At 35.9% G+C, this 19,217-nt stretch overlaps 1 protein-coding gene across 9 annotated transcripts in view; it reads right to left on the bottom strand.

The window, feature by feature from the left end:
- USP34 (ubiquitin specific peptidase 34) overlaps positions 1-19,217 on the bottom strand; it is a 141,936-nt gene that overhangs the window by 74,765 nt on the left and 47,954 nt on the right. For 6 of the 9 annotated variants that reach the window (XM_075035415.1, XM_075035411.1, XM_075035413.1 and 3 more), the window contains 11 exons: positions 18,638-18,699; positions 9,166-9,247; positions 8,983-9,075; positions 6,618-6,743; positions 6,068-6,197; positions 5,421-5,456; positions 4,883-5,013; positions 3,730-4,343; positions 3,051-3,265; positions 1,186-1,301; positions 974-1,101 (listed from right to left, as the gene is read on the bottom strand). In XM_075035415.1, the coding sequence (XP_074891516.1) occupies positions 974-1,101; positions 1,186-1,301; positions 3,051-3,265; positions 3,730-4,343; positions 4,883-5,013; positions 5,421-5,456; positions 6,068-6,197; positions 6,618-6,743; positions 8,983-9,075; positions 9,166-9,247; positions 18,638-18,699 (1,733 nt within the window). The remainder of the gene's footprint in view (positions 1-973; positions 1,102-1,185; positions 1,302-3,050; positions 3,266-3,729; positions 4,344-4,882; positions 5,014-5,420; positions 5,457-6,067; positions 6,198-6,617; positions 6,744-8,982; positions 9,076-9,165; positions 9,248-18,637; positions 18,700-19,217) is intronic. The other 3 variants (XM_075035410.1, XM_075035417.1, XM_075035412.1) reach the window with 2 other exon arrangements.

The raw sequence follows: 19,217 nt of genomic DNA on the forward strand, positions 1-19,217 counted from the left end.
TTCTGAATCTGAACTACACATACTTCAAATTCTTAACATGTAATACCTTAGACACACAACTCTTGGACAGGTATAAGAATAAAACAGTATATGTTTTACTTATTCAAAATTCAGTTTCAAAAGGTAAATTCTTATTTTTCAGTTTCATAATATTTATCTTTCGAAATTTCAGCAAAATGAGCTTTTTTTTCTACAAACATGACATAGCAGAAATAAATCTGCCTCAAAGTAATTATAGACACAAGTAGGTGTGTATTGTAAAACAACTATCTAGGAAAACTCAAGTGCATAAACTGCATGTAACAGAACTTTCATATCAGTAATAAGTATCTTCACATTTCTTTTATTAATTAATATCTCAGAATACTTGTAACATCCCACAGATACAGTTCTTAGCAAAAAGGTAACAACATAACACTGCAGGTGATGTCCAGCAGTTGATTGGTTATATCAACAAAATAAATTCCACTTTTGCCAGTCTTCAAACTGTACAATCTCACAGCTTTGGCTGGTATTAAAACAAGTTATCTGAGGTCAAGGTATTACTTCTACCTCCATCTGCTTCTTCACAGAAATTAGACCCTACAACAGACTTGGTGGAAAAGAACTTGCCTGTTCCTCAGCCACTTGCATGTAAAATCTAAATATTCATTTCAAAATGCTTATGCTAAGGCACCTGACCTTGCACTCAACTGGCTAAGATGTGGACCCAACTTTACCAAATGGTAGGAAGGCAGTAAACTCTGGCAGGAGGGAGAACAGATAAATGGAACAATATGAGAAATTCAGCACACTGATAGAATAGAAAAATGGAACATCAGATATATCCATAACACCTTGAAAACTATTTTATACTTTTTCTTTTGTCTGGTTTAACTTGTCTTCCTGTAAAATTAAATAACTGTTAAAGTCAACTTGGATTTCCTATATGTTACAAAAATAGATAAATGTAAAAACAGATAATTTAAGTTACCTGTTGTTTGCTAAATTTTCTAAGCAGCCTTCAATAAATCTCATTCGAATCTGTCTGTCAGTGAACCAGCATACTAAAGAACAGAGCAGCTTCTCTGCTTCATTTATTAACCCTTCAGAGAGATGAATCTACAGCAAGTAGAAAGAAAGGTCACTGAATAGTATATATTTTTTTTTCTTTTAAAAAATATTATTTTCTGGTATTCAACTTACTGCATCTTCATCCTGGACAAGATCCCACAAAAGGGTATTTCCTTTCTTACAAACATTATCCAAATTAATGTCCGTCACCGCATTGCTATTATATTGATGTTTATGAACTGCTGGTCCTGAACAAAATATAAAGATCATTATGAATAAAGAGAAGGAACTATCTAACCTGAACATTATTCCCTAAGTGCATGAACAACAACATGCTTTATTTGTAAACTTGGCTATTTTAAAGTGCATACAACAACACTGTAACTGCAGCCTTTTTCCACATATGGGTTCTTAAAAGAAGACAAAACGTTACAACCATATAAGAAGTCAACAGGACAGTTAAGCCAACATTTATGCTGGTTTTGGCTAATGGTAAGGTGCAATAAAAACAGTACTGAAGAACTGCAGATGCAATTGCCTTTTAATTTAATTTGCTTTAATTTGTAGTGTAATTAAAATATTTCTTAAGTCTTTCTGTAGTGCTGTGGTCCAAAGGAAAGTATCTTTATAACTACCATGGTTGGAAAGCAAGAAAGAAGCACATTCCAATAAATTCCCCTTGTACTGCATGATGTCCTATATCTAACTACAAAACAGGAAAAACAAACACCATTTTTTATACACAATAGAGTATCAAAGCGCATGATTTTAGAAACTCATCATGTTTTCATAAACACTGATAGACATTTTCTTTCTTCTATGTGGCCACAGCTGGCACCATTCATTTATCTACTATTTGATAACTATTTTCATGTAACAGCAAAGTCAAGTAGAAAATTTAGATTACGTGCAGAACACTGTATTTGCACGTGCAAAACTAGGGGTGTCAAAAATAATCTGCACTGCAGGCCTCAGGCTCAAACAATAATTTGGATCTTCACTAACGTGTAATATCTATGGAAAACATTGAAAAAATATGCTGATTTACAGCATGTTTTAACTACAAAGTTTTAGTAGTTTATTCAACTCTGTAGCGTAGGAAAAAAAAAATCCTTCCCAATTTTCAATGTCAGGCTGAAATTATAGTTCAGTTCCACATAACAAGAAATGTTAAGCCTAAAGAAAAGAGAGACTTGTTACTCAACTGTGTTTCAGGAAAAGATATAAATAGTACTGGTTTTACTGTCTGCTGGAAGATAGCAAACTTGGTTCTCCCTGATCAGTGAAGAAAAATGTCAAACCCTTCCCAACCATACCCTCCATTATATTTAAAAGGAGGATAAAACAGAAAATAAGGCTGCCACAATATCATATGGAAAGTTGATATAATTCTTGAGAAGTGTTTTAGTAGCATCTTAAATGGCACTCTGAAGTAAACTAGAAGATCTGGCAGTGTAAGATGAAATAGCATAAAATGCCCTTTAAGGCAAGCTCCCCAAGATAGGCAAGTTAAATTTTAACTCTTTTTTCCAAAATTATCCTCTGTACAGCCCATTATGCTTAATTCATTTAAGATGACAAATGTACAGAATCACAATAAGATCCACCCACCAGAAGAAAAATCGCATAAGGTTTCAAAGAGGGAAAAAAAAAAAAAAAGAAAAAGAAAAAAGCCAACAAAACCCTTGCATTTCAGTACCACCTTTCTTTTTACTTTAGTAACTCTTTAGTGCCTTTATTCGTTTTAACTTGCATTAAAAGGTCCAGCGGAAATGGGGGAAAAAAATTAAAAAAGGCAAACACAGCTACATCTAGTGTAATACAAAAGTGCATCCCTTGGAGAAACAGCAAAATCTCAGTAGTCACTGTGGTTTCTTTGAGCAAATACACGCGTGGTTAAAATAATTTTATTATTTTAACTATTGGAGACTAATTAAAAATTATATAAAACCAAGTTAAGGTATAGTGTTTTTCTGTTTTCTTTTTATCACTCTTACCTTGACTAAGATGTTCATGATAGATAGAGGCAAGGTTCGGAAGGTGCTGCTGAAGGTGAGATGTTAGCTCAGCATGTGAATTAATCTGTACAAGCTCTTCTTCACAGCCAGACTCTTCCCCATCAAAATCAGCCATATTTTTCTCTGATTTTGCACTGACTTGGGAACTACTGCAACTGACATCATCTGCACTTAGCATATCATCAACCATATGCCTGTAAAAGAAGAATATTAGAATGGACAGTATCAAAGAGAAAGTTGTTTATAGCAGACTACAAGTGAGTAGACATCTCCCTAAAGCTAAAGTCAGGATGAATCATCTGTCTGAACAGCAGACCTTCATATGAATTTGAAAAACAATTACAGATAAATTGAAGGGCTCACTATCATGACGATTGTATTGACTTCTTTAATGTTAACTAAATACAGCATTTTCCAAAACAATTTTAACATTTTGTTAAACATTGTCTTATTTATTCAATACAAAACCTTGACAAAAATCTTTATCAGATGCTAACAAAACAGATTACTGCGTAACTATCTGCAATAACTATCACCTCGATTAGACAAAATTATCATAACTATAGCAAAACATCCATGTACATTTCTGCCCAAACTGAGTGTTTTGCTACCACTTATTTGTTATAGAAGGAATCAGAAGAAATGTCAAGCTACCTACCCATCATGGTGGTGGTGGTGGTGGTGGTGGTGGTGATGCTGTGGCCCAATGAACTGTCGACAGTTAAATAATTCATTTCCAATAGTTTCCCCAAGGAAGTCCCCTGTGTGAGTTATACAAGAATCTTGAGACCCTTGTGAAATGTGAGCAGTGCTCATTTCACCTGTCATATCATGCTCTGCATCCTCAGCATGAGAACAAGCATCTAGCATTCTAATTCGATTATCCACCGGTGTCACAGAGTCAGAGTTAAAAACATGGTCCTTTCCTGCCCCATTATTTGCACCACTCCTCTCTGATGCCCCTTGTGAATCTCCCAGACAAATGCCTGTTTGTGATTCCAGTTTCCTGCTTCGTAGATCTGTGCTCCTACTGCTTTTCTGGGGATTATGACTCCTATCATCTTCCTCTTCGTCCTCCTCCTCTTTGAGAGCTTCAATATCTGCAATGTCTTCAGACTGCACCTCGCTGCCAGGGCTTCCAGCGGACTGGCTTGCATGACTGGAGTTTGCCTCATTACTGGATCCATCACTGTGACCACTGCTACTACCAGGACCACTACTGCCATCCTCACCACTGTTGGCCGTCTCATCGGAGCTTCCTTGCATGGATTCCTGAAATTATTTATTTATTTTTTTAAGATTGATGGAAAAATAAAACACCACTGAAAATACATAATCAACATCATCATCCAAACACAAGTGTGTCAAATCTACACGTCTTCATTCATTCTTTCTCAGTTTGGTTGCCAATGGTCTGAGAAAGATTCACATTTAATAATTTAATTTTTGCATTACCTTACTTGTAACGGGCTATATATGCAGGCTTTGCACATACACAGAGCGACACACAAACAATACGTCATGCAATCCCTTACCAGAAGATTGATCTTACTGAAATACAATTTAAATGCAGGAATCTGTTTGTCTAAGGTGTTTTTTTGGTAGCATCCTTGCTCATGGGCAAGGTACAGTATATTCTATGTAAACTGCACAGAACATAAGATTCTAGCTATCCACTATCCTGCTGCAGGTAAGCATACATGTTATGTACCTGTTCAGGTTTTGAAGTGATTACGGAAAAAATATTATTTCCATAGCTAATAATAGGCAACTCAGTAACATAATTCACAGACTAAGATTTACACTCCTACCTCTGTATCTGAAAGTCGCTGCTGTACATGTTTTGTTCTGTTAATAAGCTGTTCCTCCATTTCAATATCACTGCCTCCACTCTGATGGGTGTCACTGTTGTCACTACTCTGAGGGCTTGCTGCTGGTGACCCTAGTTCAAAACCACATTTCCCAGTTACTTTGTGATGTATTTCAATTGGAAAGTAACAGCATTACATAAAACTGCCCCAACTGTTGAACTTAACAGCATTCTTCCTGCAAACAGTTGAACAAGAGACATAACTCAAACAAAACATGTACCTAAACACTAAAAATTCTTTTTAGAACACTGAGCATTTTACTACAAAATGTGTATTCTGATGTCTCTTCTTGCCAGTGTATAGCAGAGCTATATGAATTTCATAGATTCTATATGAAATATAATTTTCATCTCACTTCTCATAAAAAAATAATTTTGAAATTTTACTAGTTCTTCTTCCATTCAAATTCGATAGCTGCAGAAAAACACTGTAGTATCACATGTATCAGATTGTGGTGTACTTCTAAAACCATACTTACAAGGTGAAGGGGCTGCTCTTCTGAGCTCCTCTTCTTCTGAAGGAAAAAAGCAGGATGGAAAAATAAGTGACTAAAAATCTTTTTGTCAGCATATAGTTGTCCATGATTCATAAAAATCAGCAGTAGGAAAAGAAAGGGAAACTACAGTAAAATGGCTTGGCAGCACCTTTACTAATGACTGTGGGGAAATACACAGTCAAGTCAAAAAAAAACCAAAACACACCAAAAACCAAATGCAGAAATAGTACATAGTATCAAAAGCTAGGTAAAAATTAGATAAGCTTTTGTAAGATTTTATGTAGCTATGTAAGTTACAGATGTTCAGCAGAACAAGAATAGTTAATTGATGAGTTATGGACCATCCTCTGAATTTAAAAAAAAAAAAAAGAAAGAAAAAAAAAAGAAAAATACATACTACTTTAGATACACAAACAGAATTGATTGGAAATAGAAAGCTTTCCAAATGTGCTCACAAAGTTTTAATGCTTTCATCTTTATCCTCAACTTCTGCTTGAAAAATATGCCAGTAAGACACTTTTTAAAAATACTTCCAAGTAAAAATTCTATACATCCTTTTTGTCCAAAGTCAACAAGGAGACTATGAAAATTAAAAATTTAACTACCAGATCTATTGGAAAACCACATACCTTTTTTGTTTCCCATAGGTAGATTGGTGCTCAGTAAAGATGCAAAAGAGCTTTGTTTTGACAGCTGAGCCTTAGCTGCTAGTGCATTATTCCACAGCGCTTTTATAAGCATTGATGCCAAATACAAGGTCTATAAACAAAACCAAGTAACAGTGCCATTAAGAAGCAGTAGGTTTTGTATGCAAAGATCCACTGTTAATCTTTCTACGTGCCAATACTACAGTTTACCAAAATAAACTCATCAAAATAAACGCATGCACAAAATAATGTTGTGTGAAACACTTTTTAACTTTAGGCATGGTGTTACAATCTTCTCAGTGGTTATCCAGTCTTCAAAAATCTCTGAAAAAGATTATAAATCAAAAGCCAGAAAAGGCCTACTTGAAGAAACAGGACAACTTTACTTACATAGTTTCCTCTCTTATGCATTAGTGAGTATTACTTTTACATGCATTCCTTTAGAAAGACAAAGACAAATCCATAACACTTGTTTAATATACTAACATAATTTCTTTTCTGGTTACAGTGCTTTTGTTTGCCTTGTCTTTACCTGTTCAGTGTGAGCACTTGGATGAAGAGTTGAGACTAAGTTAAGAAGATGTCTAAGTGGCACAGGGTCCAAGTTTTTGATCAAAGAAGGAAACAAGTCATGTATGTAACGACTGCAGTGCTTTAGCTACAAAGTACAAACAAACAGAGAAGATAACAGGAACCGCAAAATAAACCTCTAAAAAAAATTCAAAGTGATAAAATTGCAGCAATTAAAGAACATCTTTGCAGAAATTCTCAGGAAGCACTTGTCCAATAACTCCAAACTACACCAGACTTGCAATTTTGACTAAATTTCATTTTTATATTGCAAAGCACATAAGGTTTAGTGAAATCAAATATAACAGTATCTTCCTTAGTTCCAGTTCTAAGAGATTTGGTGAAAAGAACTGGAATTTTATTTTGTATTTTAACTTAAATATAACTTCTAAAATATTAGTGTATATGCTAAATCCTGAAGGAAATAATATTTGCAATGATTACCTTACTAGCAGTGGTAAATACAAATAAAGACATTACAGGCTAATATGAGACTGAGAAAACACACAGTTCAGTGTGGAGATTATTTATAATTCTTTTGTCTTTCTAGTAATGGATGTCAAAAAATATGACAATGTGTTTAGCTAACTACTCTATTTACACATTGAAGTGACAGTGCTCCTAGATATTTCCCCTTAGGTTAAATGCTGCTTTTTGTAGTCACTCAAAGGCTTTCATGATGTTTGTAAGGAAGCTGATAGTCAAAAAATAAAATAACGGTTACAGGAAGCTTCTAGAAAAAACATTCTTAATGTTGGTTACCTTATATGCACCACAAAAAGGGTTTTTTCAATCCTTATTTATTTTATTTTCCCTTCCTAGCATAAAAAAAAAATATCCGTGACAGCAGTTTATGGGGTACAGGTCACCTTTCACAGGATTCGAACTGGAATGAAATTATGTGGGTTCGATACAAGGATGCATTTAAACTTCTTGAGGTACCCGCTTCAACTCAGAGAAGATAAATTTTTGTCAAAAAGTTAGTTTAAAAAGTGGAAAATATATTCTTTAAGGCCTTCTATTTTTTTTTGTCTAAAGGTGTCAGCCTTTTAAATAACATTAGAAGTTTAAACCTTTTATAGGAAGTAATCAGGACATAATTCTGATATCAAACATATTTTGAAAATATCAGTATGCCAAAATGAACATGTGAACTGTAAAAGAATTATCACATTTGGGTAGTTACGTGAAGTTATTAAAATAGTATAAAAGACAGAAAAAAATCAGAGGTCTAACACTAGTGTGAGTTACTATATGGGTGAAAACAAGGAAAGTAAAATATTGCTTTAAAAATGTAAATGAAATAAGTAATTATTAATTGTTCTGATACAGAAAATTGTTGGAGCGTATTAGAGTGAATGCTGTTATAATGAGCATTTATTAACATACCAGCTGCATGTTATAATGACAGTGGACTAGAGAGGTTTCAGAATGAGTATACAGTAGTATTTGATTGAAACAAATTACACAGTAATACTGATCACATTAAAAAAAACAAAACACCTTCAAATTCTAACTTGTATAAAAGTATGCTCCCTATACCTGTTCAAAAAGATCAATTTTATTTCTCTGACCTTCATTTTGAGTGTATTTTTCAGAAAAATTGACACTGAAACCCTGAGGGTTTTTCCTGAGTTTCTTTGTTGTTGTTTGTTTGGGGTTTTTCTGTTGGTTTTTTTGTCGTTTGTTTTTGTTTTTTAATAATAAAGGCAGAATGAAACCATGGAAAAACAGTTTCCACAACAGAGAGTCAAAATGTCTACTGTATTCAAATCCCCTAAATAAAAAACTTCACAACCTAAAATAAAAAGCATAGTAATCCATTAAAGTAACAAACACATATCCTTCTGAAGTAAAAAAGCCTATCAGAGTTTCCAGGTTTACTAAGCAAAAAATAAAATCTCAGTGCCTTCTATAGATTTTAACCTCAGCACTGTAGTACAGCTGTAAACTTCACTGCCACAATTTTCACCTGATTGTTCCCACCAGGAGTAACAGAAATGGAAGCTACGATACATGGGAGCAAGGCAATTTAGCACAAGAGTAAAAATATTACATCTACCCTACAATCTTCATACCCGTTCTTAGTGAAAACATTATGTCTTTGCTATACAACTTCATTTTTTTCTTGTATGAAAGTAGCCCAGGTGAATTCTTGCATCTAACAGTAATTGTGGCAGTTACTTAACTTAAAACTTTAGTCGGCAAAACACTCAGAGAGAAAAGAAAAAGTAATAAACTCAGCTTTACGAATGTAAAACAAAAGCAACTTGCCATTTTCTGTTTTTTTTTAATCACTCCTGCAATTATAAAAATTTTATGTATACCTGTGCTGCAGCCCAAATACAGTCTATGTGTTGAGTACTAAGTCTCCCTTCAGCTGCAAGAAAATTCAGAATCACTTGGCACTGTTTGATGATCTGCAAAGTGAGAACATATTGAGGAAAGATTTACTAGAACAAGAAGTTACTCCTCCATGTTTATACTAAAAATAATAATTTTATACAAACCTCAATATGTAAATTTGGTCCAAAAATGTGCTCAACTACATTGTTGCTGATAAGCCAGTCTGCAAGCTCTTTTGCAATTGACCTAGAGATGAAAAAAGAGTGGAAACATATGTAAAATTAAACTGTCTACAATATATACACTGTGCTCTTCTGTAGCACAGCATGTCTTTCAAATTAACATCTGTAATTGTAGTAAGCATATGAAAACTTTTTTAAACACAAAGCATACTCAACATTCATTCATTCAGGTAGGAAGCAAACAATTTCTGTATTTTTTTCTTTAGCTGGAAGACTAATGCAAAATATCAACATTTCCCACTCACCCCTCTGGATCATTAGCAAACACATAACCAACAACTCCACCATTTTATTACTTAATAGAGCTCAACAGACCACCTGCAGACCACTTTCAAAGACCTCACAGGTAAGATTTTGATAAACACTGCTATTTAACCCAAGTTTATAATGAAATTCCAGAACTACTGAGTTCACAAATCCAGCTAAAGGTGGGAGTGACAGAAAATTTTTTTTAAAGAAAACCACTTAAATTTTTTTAGATTCTCTTGCATAAATAGCAAGTCATATAGCTTTAAAAAGCTATGTTTTCCATAGTCATACTTACACGTAGCATACAGGTACTTCCAAATTCTCATTTTGTTTCATCCATAACAATAGGGAGCTTTACCCACTGCCAATCCATAAGCAAACATTTGAACAGAACAGCGACAAGGAAACTGAATTTTGCAAAACAGAAGTTGAACTTCCAGAAAGGGCTGCTCTGTCTGTAAACTAGTGCCTAAGCTCCTTTCTATTTCTTCTTTTCAAGCAAACATTTGTTTACCCAGATTTTGGCACCAGAAGCAATCAGAGGACATCACAGTATTTAAAGCACAGCCCGTAGTTTAAATGGCCCTGGAATAAAAGCGCTCTGTTTCATGCAGAAAAGAGGATGGGAGGGAGGGGGTGTCTTAGAGGACTACACGAAGAATTATTTTTACCACTGCTATCTTGTGTCACATTTACGGTCACTATTAAAATTCCAGGATTGCCAGTCTTTATCATCCGCACTAAGAAAACAAGATTCTTTAGGTAGAAAGAGATTGCCTTTGCAGGTTTTCCAAACAGGATTCACTTTTCTGGGGCATGTTGCCAGTTCTTCAATTGTCTTGAATTGCCTGATCCCTATGGATGAACTCAGCATAGTTCCTATTACTCAACACACACCATTCCTACACTGTCCTCTTCTATTCTAATTCCAGGACATGGGGAATCTAATACATTGTTCAAAAAAATATGTCCCCTAACATTTAAGTAATAACAGGTTTGCAAGGTACAACAGTTTACCAACAGTATCACTTAGAGCTTATTAATAAATTAGTTCTCATACTGTAAAGTCAGCTTGACAGGGTATCTGCTCAAAGAGGGATGAAAAAGATAAGACAGACCTATTCCATGAAATCAAGATCTACTTAACTTCCTGCAGACTCATTTCAAAACAAAACCAAAACCCAACCACCCCCTGCAACACCCCAAAGATGCCTACCCCAAACCAAATCTTGAAGCATCCAGATTACAGACTCATTCAGGGCTTGGATTTCTGTCTAACAAAATCTGAAGTAAGACCTTTTCACATGCAAGCTGTGATTTTGCAGAATTTACAGCTAAAGGAACTTATTATTCATTTGAATATGTGCTAACAGTCTCCTTTAGCAACAAACACGGCTCTAAAAAATGCTCTTATCCACCTGCCTCCATGCTGACAAGCAAAAGTGGCCATAGTGGCATTGCCCATATAGCTCAAGAAACTATAGCTCCATTACTTTTTGTCAGACAGCTGGTAGACTCACTATTACAAATTCACCTTTAATCACAGATGCCCAACCCACACACTGAAAACTGAATGCAGCCTGCAAAAAAGTTCCTTGAACTTATGGCCTGTTAACCCCTAGTAGCTCCTTCTTATGGCTTTACACATTGCTTCCCCTTGCTGTGGGGCAGAAGTCCTGCTATATGACCAAAATATAAGCAGAAAGCCTCTCAGTTTGCATTTTGCACATATAAAAGGTAGACAGATCTGGTCACATGAGTGCACATACATCCACTAGATGCAGGAGACTTGAATGGACGCACTTCTGGTTATGGAATGTGAAAAAAATCATTGCATATGGTCCTCCATAAGAGGCAAAAGTCTTAACACCTAAGTCAAGTCAATTAAGGTAATTTTGTTCCAGGACCACTTAATTTCTCCTTGGATCTGAATTTGTAAAACCTGCAGCTTTCAGAATGAATCCCAGATAAATACTGCTAGATTCACAGGCGTTGTTAATATGAAAGGACATACTGCTGAGTGTGTAGGTTTAAACCAAATACTTCTGCTAGTGGCACAATGTCCATTAGACATTGTATCCAGAGTCATATGTTGCATTTTAGCTACTCCAAAGGAAAGAACAAAAACTCTCTTATAGACTGAGTTCCTTTACCTTTTATCAAATTAGTATGGCAGTTCTCCATTGCTTATCTGCAACATTTTTCTTCTTAGAAATAATGGATTATTCTTTTGAATGAATGCCTTTTTTTTTAATAGATGTATTCTCAGCAGCAAAAAACTCTTTATCCTACTGGTGAGCCCAACTGTGATAAAATGACATCTCAGATTTCTGAAGGTAAACATTCATTTGATACAGATTTGTTGAGGATGACCAAAAACAAGAGGATCCTTGTGAAAGGCAGAATGCAGTCTTTGTGTTTCCCAGAGAGAATTGTTCCTCCCAGAAAGTTTTGCTGAGGGCACACCAATCACTAAATATACTGCATTTCAAAATGACGAAGTTATTACCAGCACTAAGTATTTTGTTCTCTGATACACTAAGAAATATATTTATGATAGCAGATTCAAGAATTCAATAAAGAAAGCTAATTTCAGTGTGAATGAAGGATGTCTGACTTATTTCCTGAACACTTCCATTTCAGGAAAAGTTTTTTTCCATCTAGTGGTTTTCCAGCTCCTTGATAAGTTTCCTCACTTTCAAAGAGAGTGAACCTTAACTCAGAAGCTATTCCAGAACTTCATATAAATAAAAATAAACTGCCAGCCTATGAATAAATTAACCTATGATTGAAGTTTGTATATTGTCACTTATCGCATTTTTACTTTAATAATTATCAAAAGCCCTATAGCCTTGAAAATTTCAGATACACTCAAGTTCATAAAAATTCATCAAGTTCTGAGTTGCCCCAATAAGCAGGGCAACCTAGGGTAACTTTTTATTAGAAGATTTAAAGTATAATTTTCATGTTTTTCAATGTGGTTTAATTTAGACTTCTAGCTATGTTTAAATTTCTTTCATATAGTCTGTATTTTTTTGCAATTTAGAAGTATTTTTTCATAGAGCAATTCACAAATTATTACATGACTATTACTATACAATACCACAACAATGCAGGCAACTTAGCAAGAACTCAATTTTCTGTAAAAACTTTTCTTTTAAAAAAGATTCTTCCAAAGGTTATAGAAAAATTTTCCTCTTTCATACTGAAGGAAACAGAGTGAAAAACATGCATTATGATCAAAGTACAGATATGCTTTTTCCTCTAACACAAAAGTAGTAGTACAAAGAACTGTTTTACAAATTGGATATCTAAGTCATATAGACCTTCATAGTAAGAACATACACCTTGGTAGTAACATGTATTAGCTACTTTTCATGGATTTAGTAATTGAGATAGCAAGAGGAAAAGTCATTTAAAGAACATGATACTCTTTACGAGGGTGTGCTGTGGGTGAGGGAAGAGGAGAAGAGAATGAAAAAGTAAAGGTAGCAGCTACTCTAGTTTAATTGTCTCTAAATCTTTCTCACACTGGAAATCTACACAACGTGTTGGGCTATGTGATCTCTAGACTCAATCTATTTCCCCCTAGACTTTTAATTTAAATCTAGTGACCATTCATGTCTGTCAAAAGTAACTGTTTTACTTCCAAGAAATGAAATTCAAGCACTTTTGACATTAGTTTCCTCAGGCATTCCATGAGACTGCAGGGAAGAGTGGAAGCTATGCAGTTTCTGATATAACCTGATGTTTGTGAACTGTACTTAAAAACAGGCGAGTATTAGAGCTTGAATTTTGTTCATTATTGTAAAGGAAACTATCCAAAAGGAAACTATGGTTTACGCATTTTCCTGGTAGGTCAAAGAATGCCTCTCTATAAGAGGACTGGGTTAAAGTCCTAAAAACATTTTAATCTAAGGCTGTGGTGCAATACTTGGTAGCCACATGATGACCCAGATCCAGGAACAAATCCCACGGCAAAATACGCCCCCCCCCCCCCCCCCCAAAGAAAACCTTATTTATCCAACCAGTCAATTCCCAACACAATTCACCATGCAGCTACAAAACCAGACCACCTCAGTACTGGATGAAATACAACAGCATGTCAGCAACATCAGTGAAAAATATAAGGTGAAACCTTAAAAGAAAAAATGTAAAAATATAACAAGCAGCTTGCAAAGGATGAAGAACAACATTTCTTAATAAAATCACTGAAATAGCATCTACAACATAACAATGGATGGGAAACACTGATCTCAACTATTTAGGACTGGCAATGCAAAGCGGATATAGCAGGCACTTTCCCAACACACACTCAAGCACACGTTTTTGTTTATAAACACACAATTCCTTATTTGATGCTCCAAAAGCACCACTCTGACATAATCTTGAATATTTATTAAACTACCGCATATACCACTAGAAACATTAGTGAGCTGAATGAAAAACTTTACTACTATTTTTTTCAGAGAAAATCTGAAAAGAACCCTGGAATGTGAAATAGAGAGAGGTGTTTAAATGATGCTGCCATACATTCAGTTGGTGAGCTTAGACAAAAATTGAGAAAGCAAGAGTTAACACGAGCTAAGAGAACAGCGGTGAACAGAAAAAGCAATACAAAACTCGCAGTTCAATATCTCAATAAATAAGGCAAGAGAGCAAAAAGAAAGAAGAAATAGTCCAGATCTTTCTCTTCAGGGGTGAAAGGAATTTTGGACACCTGAAATGACTCTGTAGGAAGCTTTTTAAGTGAATGTGGTGGGTTGACGCTGGCTGGACGCCAGGTGCCCACCAAAGCTGTTCTATCACTCCCCCTCCTCAGCTGGACAGGGGAGAGAAAAATATAACAAAGAGCTTGAGGGTCAAGATAAGGACAGGAAAGATCACTCACCAATTACTGTCACAGACAAAACAGACTCAGCTTGGGGAAAATTAACTCAATTTATTACAAATCAACCAGAGTAGGGTAATGAGAAATAAACCCAAATCTCAGAACACCTTCCCTCCACCCCTCCCTTCTTCCCGGGCACAACTTCATTCCCGGATTCTCTACCAACCCCCCCCCTCCAAGCAGTGCAGGGGGACAGGGAATGGGGTTTACGGTCAGTTCATCACACGTTATTTTCTGCTGCTTCATCCTCCTCAGGGGGAGGGCTCATCACACTCTTCCCCTGCTCCAGCGTGGGGTCCCACCCACAGGAGACAGTCCTCCACGAACTTCTCCAACGTGGGTCCTTCCCACAGGCTGCAGTTCTTCACGAACTGCTCCAGCATGGGTCCTTTCCACGGTGTGCAGTCCTTCAGGAGCACACTGCTCCAGCGTGGGTCTCCCATGGGGTCACAAGTCCTGCCAGAAAACCTGCTTTGTGGGCTCCTCTCTCCACAGATCCGCAGGTCCTGTCAGGAGCCTGCTCCAGCGCGAGCTTCCCACAGGGTCACAGCCTCCTTCGGGCACCCACCTGCTCCAGCGTGGGGTCTTCCACAGGCTGCAGGTGGAGATCTGCTCCACCGTGGACCTCCCTGGACTGCAGGGGGACAGCCTGCCTCACCATGGTCTTCACCAGGGGCTGCAGGGGAATCTCCGCTCCGGTGCCTGGAACATCTCCTCCCCCTCCTTCTTCACTGACCTTGGTGTCCACAGGGTTGTTTCTCTTACATGTTCTCACTCCTCTCTCCAACTGCCATTTTCCGTCTGTCCCAACTTTTTTTTTTCCCCTTCTTAAAAATGTTATCACAGAGGCATTACCACTATTGCTGATTGACTCGGCCTTGGCCGGCAGCGGGTCCGTCTTAGAGCCGCCTGGTATGGGCTCTCTCAAACACAGGGAAAGCTTCCAGGGGAAGCTTCCAGCAGCTTCTTACAGAAGCCACCCCTGTAACCCCCCCCACTACCAAAACCTTGCCACACAAAGCCAATACAGTGAGGGTAATCAAGTTTTAAAATGAGGCGGAAGTCACCTCAGCATCAACCTGAATCCTGAAACTGAAATTCTTGGCTGCCTGCCAAGTGAAGAGCAAAACAAAATATCTCTTTACACATGTTATTTCCATAAGCTAACAGTGTCCTCATTCAGGAAAACACGCCACTTTTTCCTCTTGTGGTCCAAATAGCACAAAAAAACCTTTCCCTCCCTGAAAGACATGATAATTTTTCACCAAGCAACATTAGCAAAATAGTTTTAGGAATCACTATTCAAAGACTTGAAGACTCTTCTGTTCAGTCTTGTTATTTTTAGCTTCAGTAGATTTCATACTCTTCCGTACCTTAGATTGCAAAGAATTTGATTCTACCTTAAGACCGAGGAATAGCTAAATTAAAAATACATCTCTGAGGGATATTATGAAGTTGAGTCTCTGAGACATTGCACATATCTGGACAATACACATACTCAGTCACTGCAAACCCTCGACCCTAGAGAAGACAGTCACGTAACCAAATCTAAAAAGACATGCAGATACCTACAGCTAGAAAACAGATTTCTCTGTCTTAGCTTTCCACTGCTTTCAAGTGCAAATTGTGACATCCAGTGTTTTCCTAGACAGAAGATGCTTTAGCTTGTCCTACCATGGAAAAATTTGCAACCATGCAAATAAAAGTGGGAAGCTACTGTTGCAAAATATTTGCTAAAAAATCCCAATGATAATTCCAAACAAAAGGGAAGAGCTAGGACTAACTGACAGCTCTTTTTAAAAAAGAAAAAAAAAAAAAGATACCTCCCGCAAACCCACCTTATCAAGATACAGAAGGAGAAATCCCAAAGGTTGACAGTTCCAAATGCATCTGGAAAAGTCAAAACACATAATGGGGATGACCAGACATAATGTAAAACATCTTCCTTTGATAAATCTGCAGAGGCTACAGAGGTACAAAATAAATCTTAGACTTCCTTTCTCCACTAAGGAAAGAAAATAGGAATGAAAAGCTTTCCTTTTGCTGCTCATTCAATCACTGCCAACTCCGTAAGTGCCTTCTTATTCAAAAATTTCTCAGGAACAGAGTCTCTAATGAGAGGGAAGCTTTGTACTGAACAAACTGTGGAAGTCAGGCATTTTCCCCATCCTTCTGCACCAGCTTTTTGTGACTATTTGGCTGGAAGAAATCAGTGATTTCAAAAGATATCTGAAGATGAGCAGCAATACTTGACACTGATTTGTACCAAACTTTTCAGGTAAAACACCAGAATGACTGGAATCAGATTTTAAAAAAATCACATACTACAAAAGTGGAAAAGATGGTCTTCTGTTCACGCTGCATTCCTTTCAAATGACAGGCTGTTTACAGATGCCTTTGCCAAGAAAGTAATATCCCAAATGAGAATTTGACAATTTCCTTCAGCTTTAAATAACTCTGATGTTCCTGCATAGTACATCTGCTCTTCTGCAGGCAAATTTGAGCACCCTTCTCTTTCTCCCTTGTCGGTAACTTTCCTTTTTTACATTTGACACAGAAAATCAAACAGCTTTTTATTAGGTTTTACTGGCAGAATAACTTCTTGATAATGTTCCTTAATTAGTTATTACTAGTTAAAAACTATTCATCCACAATGTGTTTCAGAAGATAAACCAACCAAGAAACACCTCAGTTTCAGATTTTCAACATGAAGGAAGGAGGAGAAGAAATAGATAAAACCAAGGTTTGGCAGTCCAAGTGTAACAATACACCCTAAACTGGCAGTACAAAATTGAAAATACCCTAGCCAACCAAGCCACCTCACATACTCAACATGTTATGCTCCTGTAGTATTTAATTCTACTGCTAGAGAACTAGAGGCTTTGGAAAAAATCCAACACTTCTCCCAAGGCAAAAAAAAAGTAAAAATAATAATTATATATAAGTATATGTTATATTAATATTAAAGTAATAAATGTACAATTACTTTTATTACAATAATGCAAGTACATGAGCTTAATGACAGTACATTCAGGTTTCATCAGATCATACTAAGATATTTGTGTCATACTTGAAGAGGATTCTTTAATTTTTTTCCTCACACTATGTATCAAAATTTACTTTGAAATAAATGGATAGCATGGATTCATGTTCATGTATTGATTTAGTGACAAAGGACAAGAAAAAGTTGATCACAAGAGCTTATTTGTTTTGTATTCTCAAGGTATTTTCACATCTTTATGGAAGCAAAACTGCCCTAGATTCTGATTCTTTATTTTTCAAGTATCAACCTATTGCCATAAAATTCACTTCAAATATTCAAGTTATTTACATGAAATCTACAGTATTGTGGTCTTTACTGCTGCCAGATTTCAATAAGCAGGTGTTAATATAAAACCACCCATAATAAAACTACCCAGACAAAATAGTAAGCCAACTGCTGCTGTAACAGACTATTCATTAATGAGCAAAAGAAAGTGGACAGTGTGTGTCTGTAGTGAGACAGATATATGTACATGGATACAACCCCCAAGATAAACGTGAAGAGCATATCACAAGTAAAATCCTAGATTTTACATACTTTGCCTATTATTTCAAAAGAACAGTTATTTCAACTACCTAAAGACATACTTTTGTCTAAATTCTAGATAGTTCTAACATTAAGTTTAGTGTTACTACAAAAATCAATACACTTCCTCACTGGAATACAATCCCACACATGAATCTTCTTGAAGATGTATGGGAGTCCCCTTCAGAATTGTTAAACTCACCTGAATTATACAAATACGGACTTTAAAGAAAAACAATAAATAGCATAGCCTCTTAGACTCAGTGGAAAACTAATAACAAGGCTGGGAACCAGTGATGGCAAGACAAGTCATGATTTAGGGTTAACTAAATCATCAGGAGAAATGAGAGGATGGCAATAATACTACTTGGGTATGAATTAGCTGGTTCTTATTTATACATCACAATAGAGATAATGGCCCGTTACAGGTATTTATTATTTCAGTATCTACAATTTTCTAAAGGTTACCTTGACTCTATCTTTTAAGACAGTAAAAAATCCAGAAACATTTAGAAATATTTTTAAAGTTACCATTTACAACCATTTATTAAACCCCTGATTAGAATATTTCTAATAAATGCCTCGGATTATCACTACTCCCCACTGTGTATAATCCATAACAACAATACAGAAAAACTACAATCATATAGCACACTTTAAGTATTCATAATAATGTTCCTACTTACGTTTCTGTGTCTGAAACTAATGACTCATTATTACACACATCATTGAAGGTATGAAGTTGGTTCTATAGTTAGAAAAAGGAAGAAAAATAATTAAAATTTTATCTCAATATTTTGTGAGGTAGTTTTCTTATACTTAAATATAGTATTAGTGACAGTAAACACATTTTTCTAGTACTTTCAATGTTTTTAAATAAATAGCTTTGACAAAAATTTGAACATGCATTCTAGTACGCAAGAGGGATCAATTTTCTTTTTTAATCAACCTTTCTTTCACTAAAGCAATTAAATAATGTTACAAAACTCCACCCACTCCAGAAATCAAAACATGGTGTGTAGCAGTCACTTTGCACATAGGTTTTCATGAGAAATGAAACACATACTCTGGAAACTGATGTTTTAGGATGAGTTTCCCCATTATTGTAATGCTTACTACAACAGCAAAGATTTCTTTTGTCACATTATCAGTGTTTGAAGTCTACAAAATTGGAGAGTGAAAATTACATTTTTTTTATATGAAATGAAGCTTTCAAAGGTATCAGAACTGATAAGTTCAAGACATCCCAGAGAAAAACAAAAGCCT

This window comes from Buteo buteo, chromosome 9, assembly GCF_964188355.1.
Source record: "Buteo buteo chromosome 9, bButBut1.hap1.1, whole genome shotgun sequence".
In the NCBI taxonomy this organism is placed as follows: domain Eukaryota; kingdom Metazoa; phylum Chordata; class Aves; order Accipitriformes; family Accipitridae; genus Buteo; species Buteo buteo.